This window comes from Neoarius graeffei, chromosome 17, assembly GCF_027579695.1.
Source record: "Neoarius graeffei isolate fNeoGra1 chromosome 17, fNeoGra1.pri, whole genome shotgun sequence".
Classification (NCBI taxonomy): domain Eukaryota; kingdom Metazoa; phylum Chordata; class Actinopteri; order Siluriformes; family Ariidae; genus Neoarius; species Neoarius graeffei.
In genome coordinates this window covers 61,852,251-61,868,023 of record NC_083585.1, presented here as the reverse complement: position 1 = coordinate 61,868,023, position 15,773 = coordinate 61,852,251, and the positions used below count along the sequence as shown (strand labels likewise).

Genomic DNA, 15,773 nt, shown 5'->3' with positions numbered 1-15,773 from the left:
AACCAATCAGAAAATTCCCCCCGATCGTTTCCGGCAATTCTGACGTCATTTGGGTGCAAGACACGGAAGCTCTGCATAGCGAGTAAGACTTGAAGCTTACAAATGAGACAACACAGTCAGTAGTCCGCAAAAGAGAAATTCAAAGGGTAAGAAAACACTTTATGGCTTCCCTAAGTTTTTATTAAGCGTGATGTTATTTTGAGTTCCTTTGGGCGTAAACGTAATAATTGCAGATGCAGCTAAGCAGCTCGATGTTTGTTGGGTGTCTTGCTTTGATTCAGTGTTCTCAGAAAAGCCTCAGTAATGACTGACTAAAACAACTCTATAAATATCGTTCACTTGTGTGTAACTAATTGATACGGTAATGCTTGTTTATCATGATCCTCATCGTTATTCGTGTCATTGTCCGAAATACTCGAGGAAATCAGTGAAGAAATGTCGCTGGCGCTGTGGTCCATTTTATCGAATACGGCCGTGGATTGTAAGTGACGTCAAACACGTGATAACTGTTTCACCTGTTTCTTAAATTTTATGGAGTAAATTCCAAACCCAGTTTTGTGTGTGTAACTAATTTCTAATCATTTTGGTGCTATTTCTGTAATCTAGTTGTACTCTGTGATAATTACAGTTAGCATATTTTTGTTTATGACTTTCATCATTGTTTCTAGAATTTTGTCAATTTATTATTGTCCGGTATATTTTATTGTTTCCTGCTGTCATCAAGAGGACCACATTGGAAATAAGTGTATTTTATACTTTGTGCTGTCCTCGGTGCTATTTATACTGTATCCTTTACATGTATGAATTTTACCAGATAAATCCATCCCATACCAGCAGCTCAGGGGTTTCTGGCAATATTTCTGCCTTTTCTCGTACAAGTGCATCCTGCTATAATGTTCAGATGAATCCTGTATAGTAAAGCAGTGCTTGTTTACCCGCTTTCTGCGTTGCTGCGGGAGTTGGACTGTCTACCACGGTAATTATGGTCGGCTAGCCTGGGGACATCTTGATGAAGTTTATCATGAACGAGTCGAGAGCATGCTAAGCGTGCTAACGAGTAGTATAACGCAGTTTCAGCCTCGTTTTACAGGTAAAAAGTTCAGGTTTGTCCAAAAGTCAGGGTTGCAGCTCATTAATACACTATTTCAGATGTATAGTGAAAAAATCGACATTCTCACTTTAGCAGACCTTTCGCTTTGCTCCTTCAGTACTGAAGAGCTACACTCAGCCTTGCGCCCAAATGATGTCACGCATCGCCCTTCCAACAGGCAACATGGTGGCCTCCTGGTGGCATTAGAGCAGCGATACAAAAATGCTCACAACTTTCTTAGAAATGGTCAAACATGCCTGAAACTCTTCTTACAGGCACTCAATATGACAAGCTACCAACCCATGCATGTATTTACTTTACATTTTCTATTCCTTTCAGTGAGCAATGAACGCATCTCTCTCTCTCTTAGGAACAGGATTCTGAAGTGATTTAATTGATCTGACCATCCATCCATCCATTCTCTGTAGCCGCTTATCCTGTGCAGGGTCGCGGGTAAGCTGGATCCTATCCCAGCTGACTATGGGTGAGAGGTGGGGTTCACCCTGGACAAGTCACCAGATCATCACAGGGCGACACACAGAGACACACAACCGTTCACACTCATATTCACACCTCCAGTCAATTTAGAGCCACCAGTTAACCTAACCTGCATGTCTTTGGACTGTGGGGGAAACCAGAGCACCCGGAGGAAACCCACGCGGACACGGGGAGAACATGCAAACTCCGCACAGAAAGGCCCTCGCCGGCCACGGGGCTCAAACCCGGACCTTCTTGCTGTGAGGCGACAGCACTAACCACTACACCACCGTGCCGCCTGTGTGTGAACTACATTCTTAAAATAAAATCTATAAATACCTGAACAGTTACAGAAGACTTATAAGAAGAATTAATGTTCTCGTCATCCAAACAAAGTTCATAATGAAATCACTTCATCCTTTTCTACCTTGTTGTTTAATTCACCTCTTCAGGTTTCGACTAGGCATGGGCCGATCTTAAGTCTCATCATCGTATCATGATTTACATCTAATTATGGCATTCCTTTAGAACAGGACTGGATCCCAGGCGTCCTTCTCCTGATCATCAGCCCTTTTCCAGCTGTTCCATCTGAAACTGTAGTTTTATTTTGCTTTTTGTTGTTTTGAACTGTATATTTGTGTATGAACAGAGAATCCTGACGATACTGGATCGGTGGTGTTTGTGGTTTTTCCCCGTATGCTAGCGCACGTGTGGAGCTGCACATTAGTGAAGGCCTCACAGGAAACCAGTGTGTGGTGTGTGAGGCCTGAAGTGTGTGCAGTTCCCAGTGTGTAGTGATGGAGAGAGACACGAGCGCTCCCTCTGGGATTTAAACTGATCTCTGTTTAATAAAGTTTTGTTTCGACACAGTGTTTGGATCTTGAGTTTATGAAGCATCTTTTATAAACCTGAGTTTGATTAATAGTCGTCATTTGGCCTTTAATGGAAATAGAAAAGTAGCAACACAAATGAGTTTTAATGCCCTGGTAATTAAACTTAACATTCTTTTATTGTTTTAATTGATTGCATCATCTGTTAGTTTTAAAGTACAATAAACTACAACAAATGAGTTTAGAACGGGGGGGGGGGGGGGGGGGGATCACTGACACTAATTCAGGCATCCGAGAGGAAAAACAGCCCCAAATCAGAAAAAGGGTGACATTGTATCTCATCTCATCTCATTATCTCTAGCCGCTTTATCCTTCTACAGGGTCGCAGGCAAGCTGGAGCCTATCCCAGCTGACTACGGGTGAAAGGCGGGGTACACCCTGGACAAGTCGCCAGGTCATCACAGGGCTGACACATAGACACAGACAACCATTCACACTCACATTCACACCTACGGTCAATTTAGAGGGTGACATTGTATGTTGAAATTAAAACTGACAACAATGCTTTGTAAATAATCTTTATATGGATAGATTCCAAAACCTGCAAAATCACTCTGTATTTATTCCCTATTTTATACTTTAAATATTATTTTTTGAAGGGGTCTGAATAAATTGAGTGCATTTTTTGAACAGAAAATGGTTCAAGACACAAAATTGTTAAAAAAAAAATGTTCTTACACACAGTAGGGTGTTTCCACCAGCAGCAGGACAGAAAGACACAGTAGTTTGAGGAAGTTTTATTTCTGAAGAAACATCTCATCCCATCTCATTATCTCTAGCCGCTTTATCCTGTTCTACAGGGTCGCAGGCAAGCTGGAGCCTATCCCAGCTGACTACGGGCGAAAGGCGGGGTACACCCTGGACAAGTCGCCAGGTCATCACAGGGCTGACACATAGACACACACAACCATTCACACTCACATTCACACCTACGGTCAATTTAGAGTCACCAGTTAACCTAACCTGCATGTCTTTGGACTGTGGGAGAAACCGGAGCACCCGGAGGAAACCCACGTGGACACGGGGAGAACATGCAAACTCCGCACAGAAAGGCCCTCACCAGCCGCTGGGCTTGAACCCAGAACCTTCTTGCTGTGAGGCAGCAGCGTTAACCACTACACCACCGTGCTGCCTTTCTGAAGAAACAGATTTTGCCAAAGAAAAAACAGAATTTGAGACATTCTAAATTTTCATATCAGTGTAATAAATCTCATAACAGTGCATACATTTAAAAGTCTTTTTGAAAACATTTGTTTTTTTTCTAGAAACATCCTACATTAAGACATTTTTATGGAACGTATTTATTATTAATCTATAAAACAGACGCACTCTGAAAATAATAATTCATTAGTGCCACAGTTTCTGCATACAAAAGTGTCTTTGTATTTCAAGGAGAAATTCAATCTGACACTTCAGTTATAATTTTACTAAACATTTCAACTTTTACCAACATTTCATTTTTTCATCGGATCACAAAACCTCACAGTTGAATCAGAACCAATCCAGAACCCAGCGTATAGAGGCTGAGTGAATGTGGTGTGGACTCTGTGGAGGAGCCTCATCGGGTCAGAGACGCTGTAGAAGGACAGAGTTCCTGCACTGTGATCCACATACACTCCTATTCTGGAGGATGATGGACCTCGGAGATCAGTCTTAATGTCGTTGTGTCGGAAACAGACAGAGGAAGGAAAACACTCCAGACTCCAGGACTGACTGTTGCATCCAAACCCACACTCATTACCCTCTCCCTTCCTGCTGATCTCTTTATATGAGACTGATATGTCCACATCACCCCTCCGCTCCACCTCCCAGTAACAGCATCCACACACACTCTCCTTACACAACACCTGAGGCCAGGAGTCAAATCTCTCTGGATGATCAGAGTATCGCTGTTCTGTCTCACTGTGTGTCACCGCTCTGTTCTTCTCAGACAGAATGAGTTCAGGATTTACTGTGTTTGGATCCAGAGTCAGATAACAGAAATCTAAAACAATAAAATAGCCACAGGTTAGATATTAATCACAGAATTTATAAGAAGTGTGTGTAAGTGTGTGTGAGGCTCCAAAGCACGTATGGAGTAGAAGGGGGTGTTGCAGACAAAACCGCGTGATTGATGACAAACGAAGTATTGGTTGTGATTCATGAAAAGATTAATAACTCAGAGTCTCATTCAACACAGTTCTCTAGTGACACCTACTGCTCAAAGAAATGTACAGCATGTTTAGCTCATCTGTTCATAAGGCCAATGAGCTGTTGCCATGGCATGGCGTATGTCGTCCAGCCGTCCATCATCCACAATTCATTTAAATTGTATCTCCTCTGTCAATTCTCCACGGATTTCTGTTCCAATTGTTTTTGTTTGAAAGAACTCATCACTCTGCACAAAACTTTGTCGTTGTTTGGGGCCCGGCCGGGCACAGCCCAAAGAAATTATATGGAGGTGCCACCATGTGGGCTCACCACCCACAAGGATAGGCACTGGGGTCGGGTGCATTGTGAGCCAAGTGGCAGGCAAAGGTGGGAGCCTGGGCATGCTGATACTCGGCAATGCAAACTAGTTCTTGGGATATGGAACATCACCTCTCTGGCGGGGAAGGAACCGGAGCTGGTATTGGAGGCGGAGCGGTACCAACTAGATATAGTTTGGCTCACCTCCATGCATAGTACCGGTTCTGGAACCAAACTCCTGGAGAGGGGTTGGACTCTCTCCTTTTCTGGAGTTTCCCCAGGTTAGAGGCGCTGGGCAGGTTCGGGGATACTCACGAGTCCCTGGCTGAGCGCCACTGGTTTGGAGTTCACCCCAAAGAATGAGAGGGTCGCCTCTATGCAACTGCAAGTTGCTGAAAGGAAAACTGAATATTGTTTGTGCTTATGCACCAAACAGCAGTGCAGAGTATTCTGCCTTCTTGGAGTCACTGGGTGGTGTCCTGGAAGGGGTGCTGCCTGGGGATTCCATAGTTCTCCTGGGGGACTTTAACAATCACATGGGCAATGATGGAGAAACCTGGAGGGAGGTGATTGGGAGGAACGGTCTGCCTGATCTAAACCAGAGTGGTGTTTTGTTGTTGGACTTCTGTGCTCGTCATGGATTGGCCATAACAAACACCATATTTGAACATAAGGAGGTTCATAAGTGTACTTGGCACCAGAACACCTTAGGCCAAAGATCAGTGATCAACTTTGTGGTTGTATCATCAGGTCTGCGGCTGTATGTCTTGGACACTCAGGTGAAGAGAGGAGCAGAGCTGTCAACTGATCACTGGAGGCTACCAGACAGACCTGGAAAACCCAAGCGTGTAGTGAGGATGAACTGGGAATGTCTGGCAGAGTTCTCTGTCCATGGGCTCTTCAATTCCTATCTCCAGAAGAGCTTTTCACATCCCGGGGGAGGTCAGGGACATGGAATCTGAATGGACCATGTTCAAAGCCTCCACTGCAGAGGCAGCTGGTAGGAGCTGTGGCCGAAAGGTTATCGGTGCCTGTTGTGGCGGTAACCTAAGAACCCGCTAGTGGACCCCAGCAGTGGAGGTAGCTGTCAAGTTGAAGAAAGAAGCCTTTCGGGCTTGGTTGGCCTAGGGTCTCTTGAGGCATCAGGCAGATACCGGGAGGCCAGAAGGGCTGCAGCTTCGGCAGTTGCTGAAGCAAAAACCTGGGTGTGGGAGGAGTTTGGGGAGGCCATGGAGAAGGACTTTCAGTCGGCCTCAAGGAAGTTCTGGCAAACCATTCAGCAACTTAGCAAGGGGAAACAGGGCTTGCCTCAGGCTGTGCACAGCCAGGAAGGAGAACTGTTAACCCAAACTGGGGATATTGTCACGTAGTGGAAGGAGTACTTTGAGGAACTCCTGAACCCATCCTGCACATCCTACATGGAGGAGATGGAGTCTGAGAACTCAGGGGAAGCTTCACCCATATCTCTGGCAGAGGTCACTGAGGTAGTTAAGAAGCTCCTTGGTGGCAAGGTGCCGGGGTGGATGAGAGTCACCCTGAGATGGTGAAGACTCTGGACACTGTTGGGATATCTTGGCTGATATGCCTCTTCACTGTCATGTGGAAGTCAGGTAGAGTGCCTGTACAGTGGCAGACTGGGGTAGTGGTTCTTCTTTTTAAAAAGGGGGACTGAAGAGAGTGTGCTCCAATTATAGGGGTGTCACACTCCTCAGCCTCCCGAGGAAAGTTTATTCCAGGGTGCTGGAAAGGAGGCTTTGACTGATTGTTGAACCTCAGATTCAGGAGGAGCAATGCGGATTCCATCCTGGCCGTGGAACACTGGATCAGCTCTTTATCCTGGCAGGGTTGTTGGGGGGTTCATGGGAGTATGACCAGCCAGTCCACATATGTTTTGTAGATTTGGAAAAGGCTTACGACTGTCACCCAGTGGCTCTTGTGGGGGCACTGCAGGAGTATGGGTTATCGGGGTCATTGCTCCGAGCCATCCAGTCATTGTACAACCAAAGTGTGAGCTGTGTCCATATTCTCGGCACAAAGTCAAACATGTTTCTGGTGGGTGTTGGACTCCTCCAACGCTGCCCCTTGTCACTAATCCTGTTTGTGATATTCATGGATGGGATCTCAAAGTGTAGCTGGGGTGAGGAGGGTGTCCATTTTGGGAACCTCAGAATTGCATCTCTGCTCTTTGCAGATGATGTGGTGCTGTTGAGTTCTTCAGAGCATGACCTTCAGCATGCACTGGAACAGTTTGCAGTCAAGAGTGAAGCAGCTGGGATGAGAATCAGCATCTCCAAGTCTGAGACCATGGTTCTCTGCCGGAAAATGGTGGAGTGCTCCCTCCAGGTTGAGAGTGAGTTGCTGCCCCAAATGAAGGAGTTCAAGTATCTTAGGGTCTTGTTCACGAGTGAGGATAGAATGGAGCGTGAGATGGACAGGCAGATTGGGGCGGTGTCAGCATTAATGTGGGCATTGTACTGGAACCTCATGGTGAAGAAGGAGCTGAGCCAGAAGGCAAAGCTTGCGATTTACCAGTCAATCTATATTCCAACCCTCACCTACTGTATCATCATGAGCTTTGGGTGGTCACCAAAAGGATGAGACTGTGGATACAAGTGGCTGAAATTAGCTTCCTCCATATGGTGGCTTGCCTCACCGTTAGAAATAGGGTGAGGAGCTCAGACATCGAGAAGGATCTCAGAGTAGAGTCGCTACCCTTTCATGTTGAAAGGAGTCAGCTGAGGTGGATCAGGCATCTAATTAGAATGCCTCCTGGGTGCCTTCCTTTGGAGGTTTTCCAGGCATGTTCAACTGGGAGGAGACCTCGGGGTAGACCCAGAATACGCTGGAGAGTTTATATATCTCATCTGGCCTGGGATTGCCTTGGGATCCACCAGGAGGAACTGGAAAGTGTTGCTGGGGAGAGGGACGCCTGGAATACCCTACTTAGCCTGCTGCCACCATGACCCAACCTCGGATAAGTGGAAGAAAATGGATGGATGGATGGATGGATGGATGGATAAATGATTTTGATTCTGACCTTAATATTCATTGTCATTCATTGTAGATACTATTCCCCACACAAATTTCATTCTTCTCAAGAGCTTAATAATTTATCTGACAGGTTGCTCTATTTCCTTCACTGTAATATCAGGAGCCTCTCAGCTAATTTTGATGGATTTCAACACATAGTATTTTAGATCATCTATTGAAGATCCTTGGCCTTTCAGAAACCTGCCATTCAACTCAAAGTTTTGCCAACTTTTACTTACCTGGTTTTAATTCCATTTCCCAACACTCTAAATTTGACTCTTCATAGCAAATTCCTGAAGTTATAATCTAAGAGAAGACCTTAATACCACTTCTGATCAAAACGAATCAGTTTGGGTTGAGCTCCATAATGAGGGCAGTAAAAACATAGTTTGTGAGATACGGACACCTAAACAGTTCTTTTTGGCCATTTCTGGATAATCCTTCCACAATAATTGATAAAATCCATGAGGAGTCAAAGCTTTGCATTTTTATGGGCAACCTAAACTTAAATCTGATGAATTCAGACACTCAGATACAGTACCTACAGATGAATTTATCAGTGCTTTATCTTCCTATTCCTTCCAGTCTTTCATTCGAAATTCACATTGATAACATCACCCGGATAGCCTTCTTTCATCTCAGAAATATTGCTCAGATAAGAAATTTAATGTCACTACACGACGAGGAAAAACTAGTTCATGCTTTTGTTACCTCCAGGTTGGTTTATTGTAATGCCTTACTGTCTGGATGTTCCAATAAGTGCATAAACAAGCTCCAGTTAGTTCAAAATGCAGCAGCAAGAGTCCTTACTAGAACTATGACCACATCACTCCTGTTTTATCCACACTGCATTGGCTCCCAATCAAATTTCGTGTTGATTATAAAATACTACTATTGACCTTTAAAGAACTGAATGGTCTCGCACCACAGTACCTGAGTGAACTTCTGCTCCTCTATGACCTGCCTTAGATCAAAAGGTGCAGGCTATCTGCTGGTACCTTGTATAGTGAAGGCTACATCAGGGGGCAGAGCCTTTTCTTACAAAGCCCCACGGTTATGGAACAGCCTTCCAAGTAGTGTTCGGGAATCAGACACAGTCTCAGTGTTTAAGTCTCGGCTGAAAACATATCTGTTTAGTCAAGCCTTTTGTTAATGGTGTTTATGAGGTAAAGGTGCAGATCTGGAGGGTCCTCAGACATAAAGTGTTTTGGTAAACTGGGATGTACGGATGCTGTCAGTCCCCCACTCGCTTGCTCACTCAAGTTTGTTGATGGTGTAGTGGCTGGCTGCTTTATGTCCCGGGGCTCCCTCATGCCTGTGTTACCTTCTGGCTCTCCCCTTTTAGTTATGCTGTCATAGTTAGTTGCTGAAGTCCCTGCTTGTACTCAGTGCAATATGTATACTGTTCCTACTTATTCAGGTGACATTGGGCATACCTAACAACCTGTGTTTTCTCTTCCCCCCACCCCAAAATCTGTCCCTCTGAGTTACATGTCAGTCCTGGGATCGAGATGCTGACCTCTTCTGCTCCTCAGACCTGCTTGATCCATGCTGGTGCCCTGTGTCTGGTTGGAGTCTCATCGCATTGCTCCTGTGGAGGATGGCCCCATGGGGACAGTTGAAAGTCACACTTGGAAGACGCTCTGGACACTTACAGTAATGCTTTTATGGCTGAGGACTACAGTTGACTTGCTAACTTTAGGACTGCAGTTGTCATGAACAGTTTTGCACTCAAGTTTCCATCAATGAAGAGTTTATAACATCAATGAAACTGACTTCATGTTAAAACTGTTAATGTTATAATCATGTTGTCTGTTGTTGCCCAAATGAGGATGGGTTCCCTTTTGAGTCTGGTTCCTCTTGAGGTTTCTTCCTCATGTCGTCTGAGGGAGTTTTTCCTTGCCACCGTCGCCACAGGTGTGCTCATTGGGGATAGATTAGGAATAAAAGTAGCTCATGTTTTAAGTCGTTCAAATTGTGTAAAGCTGCTTTGCGACAATGTTTATTGTTAAAAGCACTATACAAATGAACTTGACTTGACTATTCTTTTCAACTACATTTATTGACAATATATATTTTTGATTCACTTAAATATGCTACATATAGTGGTAATATTTTATAAGTGACCTAACTAAATCATTTCCCCAACTTTTTGTCTCTTGATTCAATTCACCCTCCCCATTGAATAAGCAAGTTTAGAGAAGAGAGTTCATGAGGCTCAATGAAAATGCATTAATTTATGGAAAGAAACTGAGCAAAACCATTTCCTGAAAATTAATTATAAGCCAATTAAACAGAAGAACCACATCAGGTATCTTGGAGTCGTTTTCAACTCTCACCTCATCAGGAGGAAACACATCCACCAGTAGAGCAAGAAAATCTCCAGAGGCTTTGGAATTATTGCTGAGCTTCATCACTAGGTTTCTCAAAGTATTCTAACTCAGCTGTACTACTCTCTTATTTATTCTTTTTTAATATATGGTGTTACAGTTTGGGGTAATACTTATGAGACTATCCTTCGACCGATAACTGTACTCCAGAAGAAAGCTGTCAGAATTATTAATTTAGCTTCTTTTAATGAACACACACCTCCTATTTTTAAAAAGCTGGAGATGATGAAATTCTCTGATTTTATAGATTACTTAAACAGGATTTTTACATTTAAATTTCATTCTAGTTTATTTGGTGCCTGCCTTCGATAACATTTTGACACTTTTAGCATCAAGGCACAAGTATAAAACTTGACTGGCTTCGAGATCTTCATTTTGTGTTCCTTCAGCCAGAACTAACGATGGCAAGTTTAATATTCGCTTCAAAGCTGCTGCTCTCTGGAACAGTATTGATGAATCTTTCCAGAGTCTTAGCTTCAGCAATTTCAAGCGTTCTATCAAAAGTATGATTATCGCTTCAGATCAGCATTCCTTTCTCTTTTCCTCACACTGTCATTTCACTTTTTCCCTCTTTTTTATTGGCAATCCATCCATCCATTATGCATAACTGCCTATCCTGTACAGGGTCGCAGGCAAGCTGGATCCTATCCCAGCTGAATATGGGTGAGAGGCGGGGTTCACCCTGGACAAGTCAACAGTTCATCACAGGGCTGACACACAGAGACACACAACCGTTCACACTCACACCTACAGTCAATTTAGAGCCACCAATTAACCTAACCTGCATGTTTTTGGACTGTGGGGGAAACCAGAGCAGACACAGGGAAAACATGCAAACTTCACACAGAAAGGCCCTCGTCGTCCACTGGGCATGAACCCAGAACCTTCTTGCTGTGAGGCGACAGTGCTAACCACTACACCACCGTGCCACCCCTTGTTTTATTGTATTTGTTGAAATATTGTATTTTATCATTGTGCCTCTGTGTGACTAGCTTTCTTCTTTATAACAGTAATCCATTTTTTTTTTCTGCCGAGTGAGATTAGATTACCGTACTAGTTATTTCTAGGCAGAATCTTATCCTTCGTATGTATTACATTTCTGTGTGTGTAACTTGATTTCTGTGTGTGATATAAATAAATTATTATTGATACACATTGTGTGTGTATGTTGTAGAACAAAAGAAAGGCCTTCATGTGGGTGGTCCTCCTCTGAGTTGAAGAGTGTGTGTGCGTGTGTGTGTGTGTGTGTGTGTGTGTGTGTGTGTGTGTGTTACACCTACACTGCAGAAAATCTTCTCTGCTCTTTGGTTTTGAGGGTAAAATCATGTGAACTGCTGCAGCTGTAGAGACACAGAGACAAAATGGAGACTGAAAAATGACACGAAAACAGTTTAAAGCATGAAAATGAAAAATTAGATTCCTCACTGCTCTCAGTCAGACACGATTTAGAGATCAGCCAAAATGTCATCACACTGTGCAGCATTTGAATGTAAGAATCATGAGAAGCATGATGAGAAGCAAAACTTTTCCCAGCTGAAGCTCTGACAATGTGTGTGTTTTTACTTTCTGATGGATCTTATGGAGGAATTAAGGCCTCGGTTCTGATCTAATGTTCATCATATTTGTTATGTGTAAAGTTCAATAAGATTAGTTTGTGGATTTGTGATTAAGGTCCTGTTTATCTGGGAAATTTATTTGTAATTTGCACATGTAATTTCTGAGGCAAAAGGCCAATTTATGCTGACAACCCAGTCCTCGCAGACGGTGTCGCAGATAGCGTCTGCGTAGCCCCCCCACCTTCGCAGACGCTCTGCGCGCACCTCCCAAAAATTGTGACCACCGCAGAAGCCTCGCAGACAAGAGGGCTCTGATTGGTCCACTCTACATCCGCTGTACACGCACTTCCGCTTCCCTACTTTCCCGGTTTGTTTTGTTTTCACGACCGGCATTTTTAAAAACACGAGCGAAGATGGAGCAGCACGAAGAGCGGTTGATTGAGGAAGTACGTACATCTATACGTCTCCAGTTCTAGTCATTATAAGTAACCGGAGGATAAACACTCCACTAACCACACCCACCAACTACTCCTAGCGACTTCACGCCCCCTTGCGTTGTGCTGGTGAATAACATCGCGCACGCCTATTATCCCCGCTCAACAATAAATTACAACTGTCTGCGAAAAGCTATCTGCGAAAGCCTTGTCGCAAGAGCATGCAGAGGCCTTAATACTAATGCTTTGTGATTTGATGCAGTTTTGTTCCTGTTTACTTTTTATTTCTGTAATGTGAATTTTATGGCTCTCTTTACTGTGATACAGAACAAATGTTTGTTTGTTTACCTTGTGGATGTATTACGCTGAATTCCTCCTCACAGATTTCCTCGACTCGTTTTTTCAGATCTGAGAGAGATTTCCTCACTCCATCAAATGAGAGATGTTGATTGACAGTGAAGCTGGGTGAGTCGTCACATCCAGGAGAAACACAGAGAGACGGGAAACTCTACAGAGAGGAAACACAGAATAGAGAAGGAGAAAAGTGTAGGAGAGGAATGAATGAATCTCAGACTGAATCAGACCAAAGACACACTTGGGATCTCAGACAGGAACATTTATTGTTGCTGTAATGAGCTTTTAGGAGGAAACTTTGTGAGGAACAGCGCCCTCTGTAGATCAGACAGTGAGTGTTACCTGGAGGAAGTGGATGTGATCGTGTGTATGTGAAAGCTGCTCCAGCTCAGTGACTCTCCTCTGAAGATCAGCAATCTCCTGCTCCAGTTGCTTCAGGAGTCGCTCAGCTCGACTCAGTTCAGCTTTCTCCTGAGCTCTGATCAGCTCCGTCACCTCCGAGCGCTTTTTCTCCATGGAGCTGATCATCTCAGTAAAGATCCTCTCACTGTCATTGACTGCTGACTGATAATGCATCTGTTAGAACGCACACACACACACACACACACACACACACAAAATGGAGGTGTAATGGGAGACTCTTTAAAAATAAACTCTCTCTCTCTCGATGTTTGAGGTTTTTTTAAAAAAAAAACATGTTTTCATTCCTTGTTTTTTTTAGTTCACTATTTAAGCAGGTTAATTGAAACACAGCTACTCTTCACTCCTCACCTTAATAGTGTCCACAGTCTGTTTCAGCTCCTGCACCTCCTTCTGCTTCTCCTGGATCCTCTGCTGGGATTTCATCTGCTCCTCCTTTAGCTCATTCTGAGAACAAATAACATACATTTAAATACATTTCATCATCTTCTACACAATTATAGCAATAATAATAATAATAATAATAATAATAATAATAATAAATAAATAAATTTCAATGTAAACTAGAAATATAACTTTAGAACTAACTAAAATTAAAAGACACCCAAAATGAAGTGACTTCTACCTTCATATTTTTGCACCACTTCTGAGAAGTTTAGTTTTCTGTGAAAATGTCAACTGATTGTTATTTCAATGTTATTTGTGTGACAGAAACATCAAGGTAGTTCAGCAATATTCTCTGGAATGAAACTGTTCAAAAGGCAGCTGTGACTTTCAATGGGATTCACAGACAGACTGATCTGAGAGCAGTGCGCGTCATCACTGTTCCCTTTTATTTCTCAGTGAGTTTAGAGGGGGGAGACATGCACAGTGCACATCTGGATTCATGAGTGCAGTCATTAGTGTTACAGACACAGTTCCTGGGTTCTGTGTTTGATCCTGAGCTCAGGTTAATGCCTGAGTGGAGGTTTGCATGTTCTCCCCATGATTATCTGGGTTTCCTCCGGGTTCTCTGGTTTCCTTCCTAGGTAGGTGGACTGGTAACGCTAAATTGCCCGGGTGTGAAGGAGTGTGTGAACATATGTGTAATATTTCTTTCATGTTCACTCTGGTGTGTTCAGAGTAAAGAGAGAGAGGGAGAGAGAGCAAGAGAATGTCAGCAGGGCAGGGACAGCAAGTGACATGGAGGTGAACGAGAAAAGAAGCCATTAGTATAAATACAGAGGTGATGATAGGAAATCATGTGCTCTGATTGGTGGAGAAATTCAGACTATTTCTCGATAATTCCCTTGAGTGACTCAGCAAAATGGTGGCCAATCACTTCGTTACCATAAGTGAGGAATAATTACAAATGATGAAAGAAAATACTGTTCCTAAAAGCACTAAAAGATACGATGAAGTTTGGTCTAAAACTATTCAAAGGTAAGGTGGAAGTGTGATTTATCGATTTCAAAACAAAAGTGTTTTATGTGACTCAGCGTAGATAAGTGACAAGTCTGTGCCGCTTACTTGCCGCTTTTGAAGTTTGAAATAAACAATTTCTTTTTTAATATTTTTTTTAATAATCACCTGTGTATTTATTGTGCTGGTCTTATTGACCATATATATCCATTTTGTGTTCCTGAATAAGGTTTTTCCTGTGATTTGCAGTGCACAGGCGCCATCTACTGACCACTAGTGGTAACGCAGTGCAAAGGTATACAGTTATAAAGGTATAAAGATAGAGAAGTCGCTTCACATGTGCATCCTGTTTACAAGTTTATAAAGTTTCTTTATACCCCACGGGGGCAATGCCCGTAAGTAACGCAGTGTTCAAATTGTATTGTATTTACATTTCTTAGGTGAAATAGGAGAATGTTTAAGATGTAAATGGATGCATTTCTACAACGAGTAGATTCTTTGTGTTCCGAGTAATGGCGGCTAGCATGCTCAATGTAAAACAATGCATACAGTAAGTTACATGTGGAGTCTGAAATGACTTAGACAGCGAATATGTGCTAAAAAGATGTCTTTATTTGTGTTTGCTTTCAGTTTTACGGTGTGATTTTGCACATATGAAGGAGTGGGCTTCTTGAGTTAAGATGGCGGCGCGTCAGGACGCAGCGGCTTACAGCTCTCCTTTCAAGTGCACGTTTTTGTATTTTTTGTGTGTTATAACTGTTTGTTTCGCGTCACCTACGGACTTCAACACAAGATACACCCATATGGATCTGATAGACATCGGCATTCGGCAAGAAATGATCATTTCAAACGACTTTCATCGCGCTCACAACATTCCAGAGGAGATAGCGAGAGCACCGGGGTCTCCGTGGATTGTTATCGGGTCTGGAAGAGGAAGAAGGCGGAGACGTGAGAGGAAGCAAAAACGGGGCGGCAGAGCGGGCCTGCTGAACAAGCTCAGGAAACAGCCACTCAAACCTCCGCTACCAAGCCTCTATCTTTCCAATGCTAGATCCCTGGTACACAAAACGGACGACTTGGAACTACAGCTTGCTGGTAACCGCTACATTCGTGAATGCTGTGCAATCATTATAACGGAGACATGGCTACAACCGCTAATCCCCGACGCTTCGGTGCAGCTAGCAGGCCGCACGCTACACAGATGGGACAGGAATAGCGACTCCGGGAAAAACAGAGGAGGGGGGCTCTGTGTTTACGTGAATGAAGGTTGGTGCAACAACAGT

At 43.5% G+C, this 15,773-nt stretch overlaps 1 protein-coding gene across 1 annotated transcript in view; it reads right to left on the bottom strand.

Moving 5' to 3' along the window:
* Positions 1-2,557: 2,557 nt before the first annotated feature.
* LOC132864390 (tripartite motif-containing protein 16-like) overlaps positions 2,558-15,773 on the bottom strand; it is a 31,553-nt gene continuing 18,337 nt past the window's right edge. Inside the window, exons 2-6 of the mRNA XM_060897814.1 lie at positions 13,441-13,536; positions 13,012-13,245; positions 12,664-12,823; positions 11,606-11,665; positions 2,558-4,441 (exon numbers count right to left, since the gene is read on the bottom strand). Of these exons, the coding sequence (XP_060753797.1) occupies positions 3,912-4,441; positions 11,606-11,665; positions 12,664-12,823; positions 13,012-13,245; positions 13,441-13,536 (1,080 nt within the window). The 3' untranslated portion in view covers positions 2,558-3,911. The remainder of the gene's footprint in view (positions 4,442-11,605; positions 11,666-12,663; positions 12,824-13,011; positions 13,246-13,440; positions 13,537-15,773) is intronic.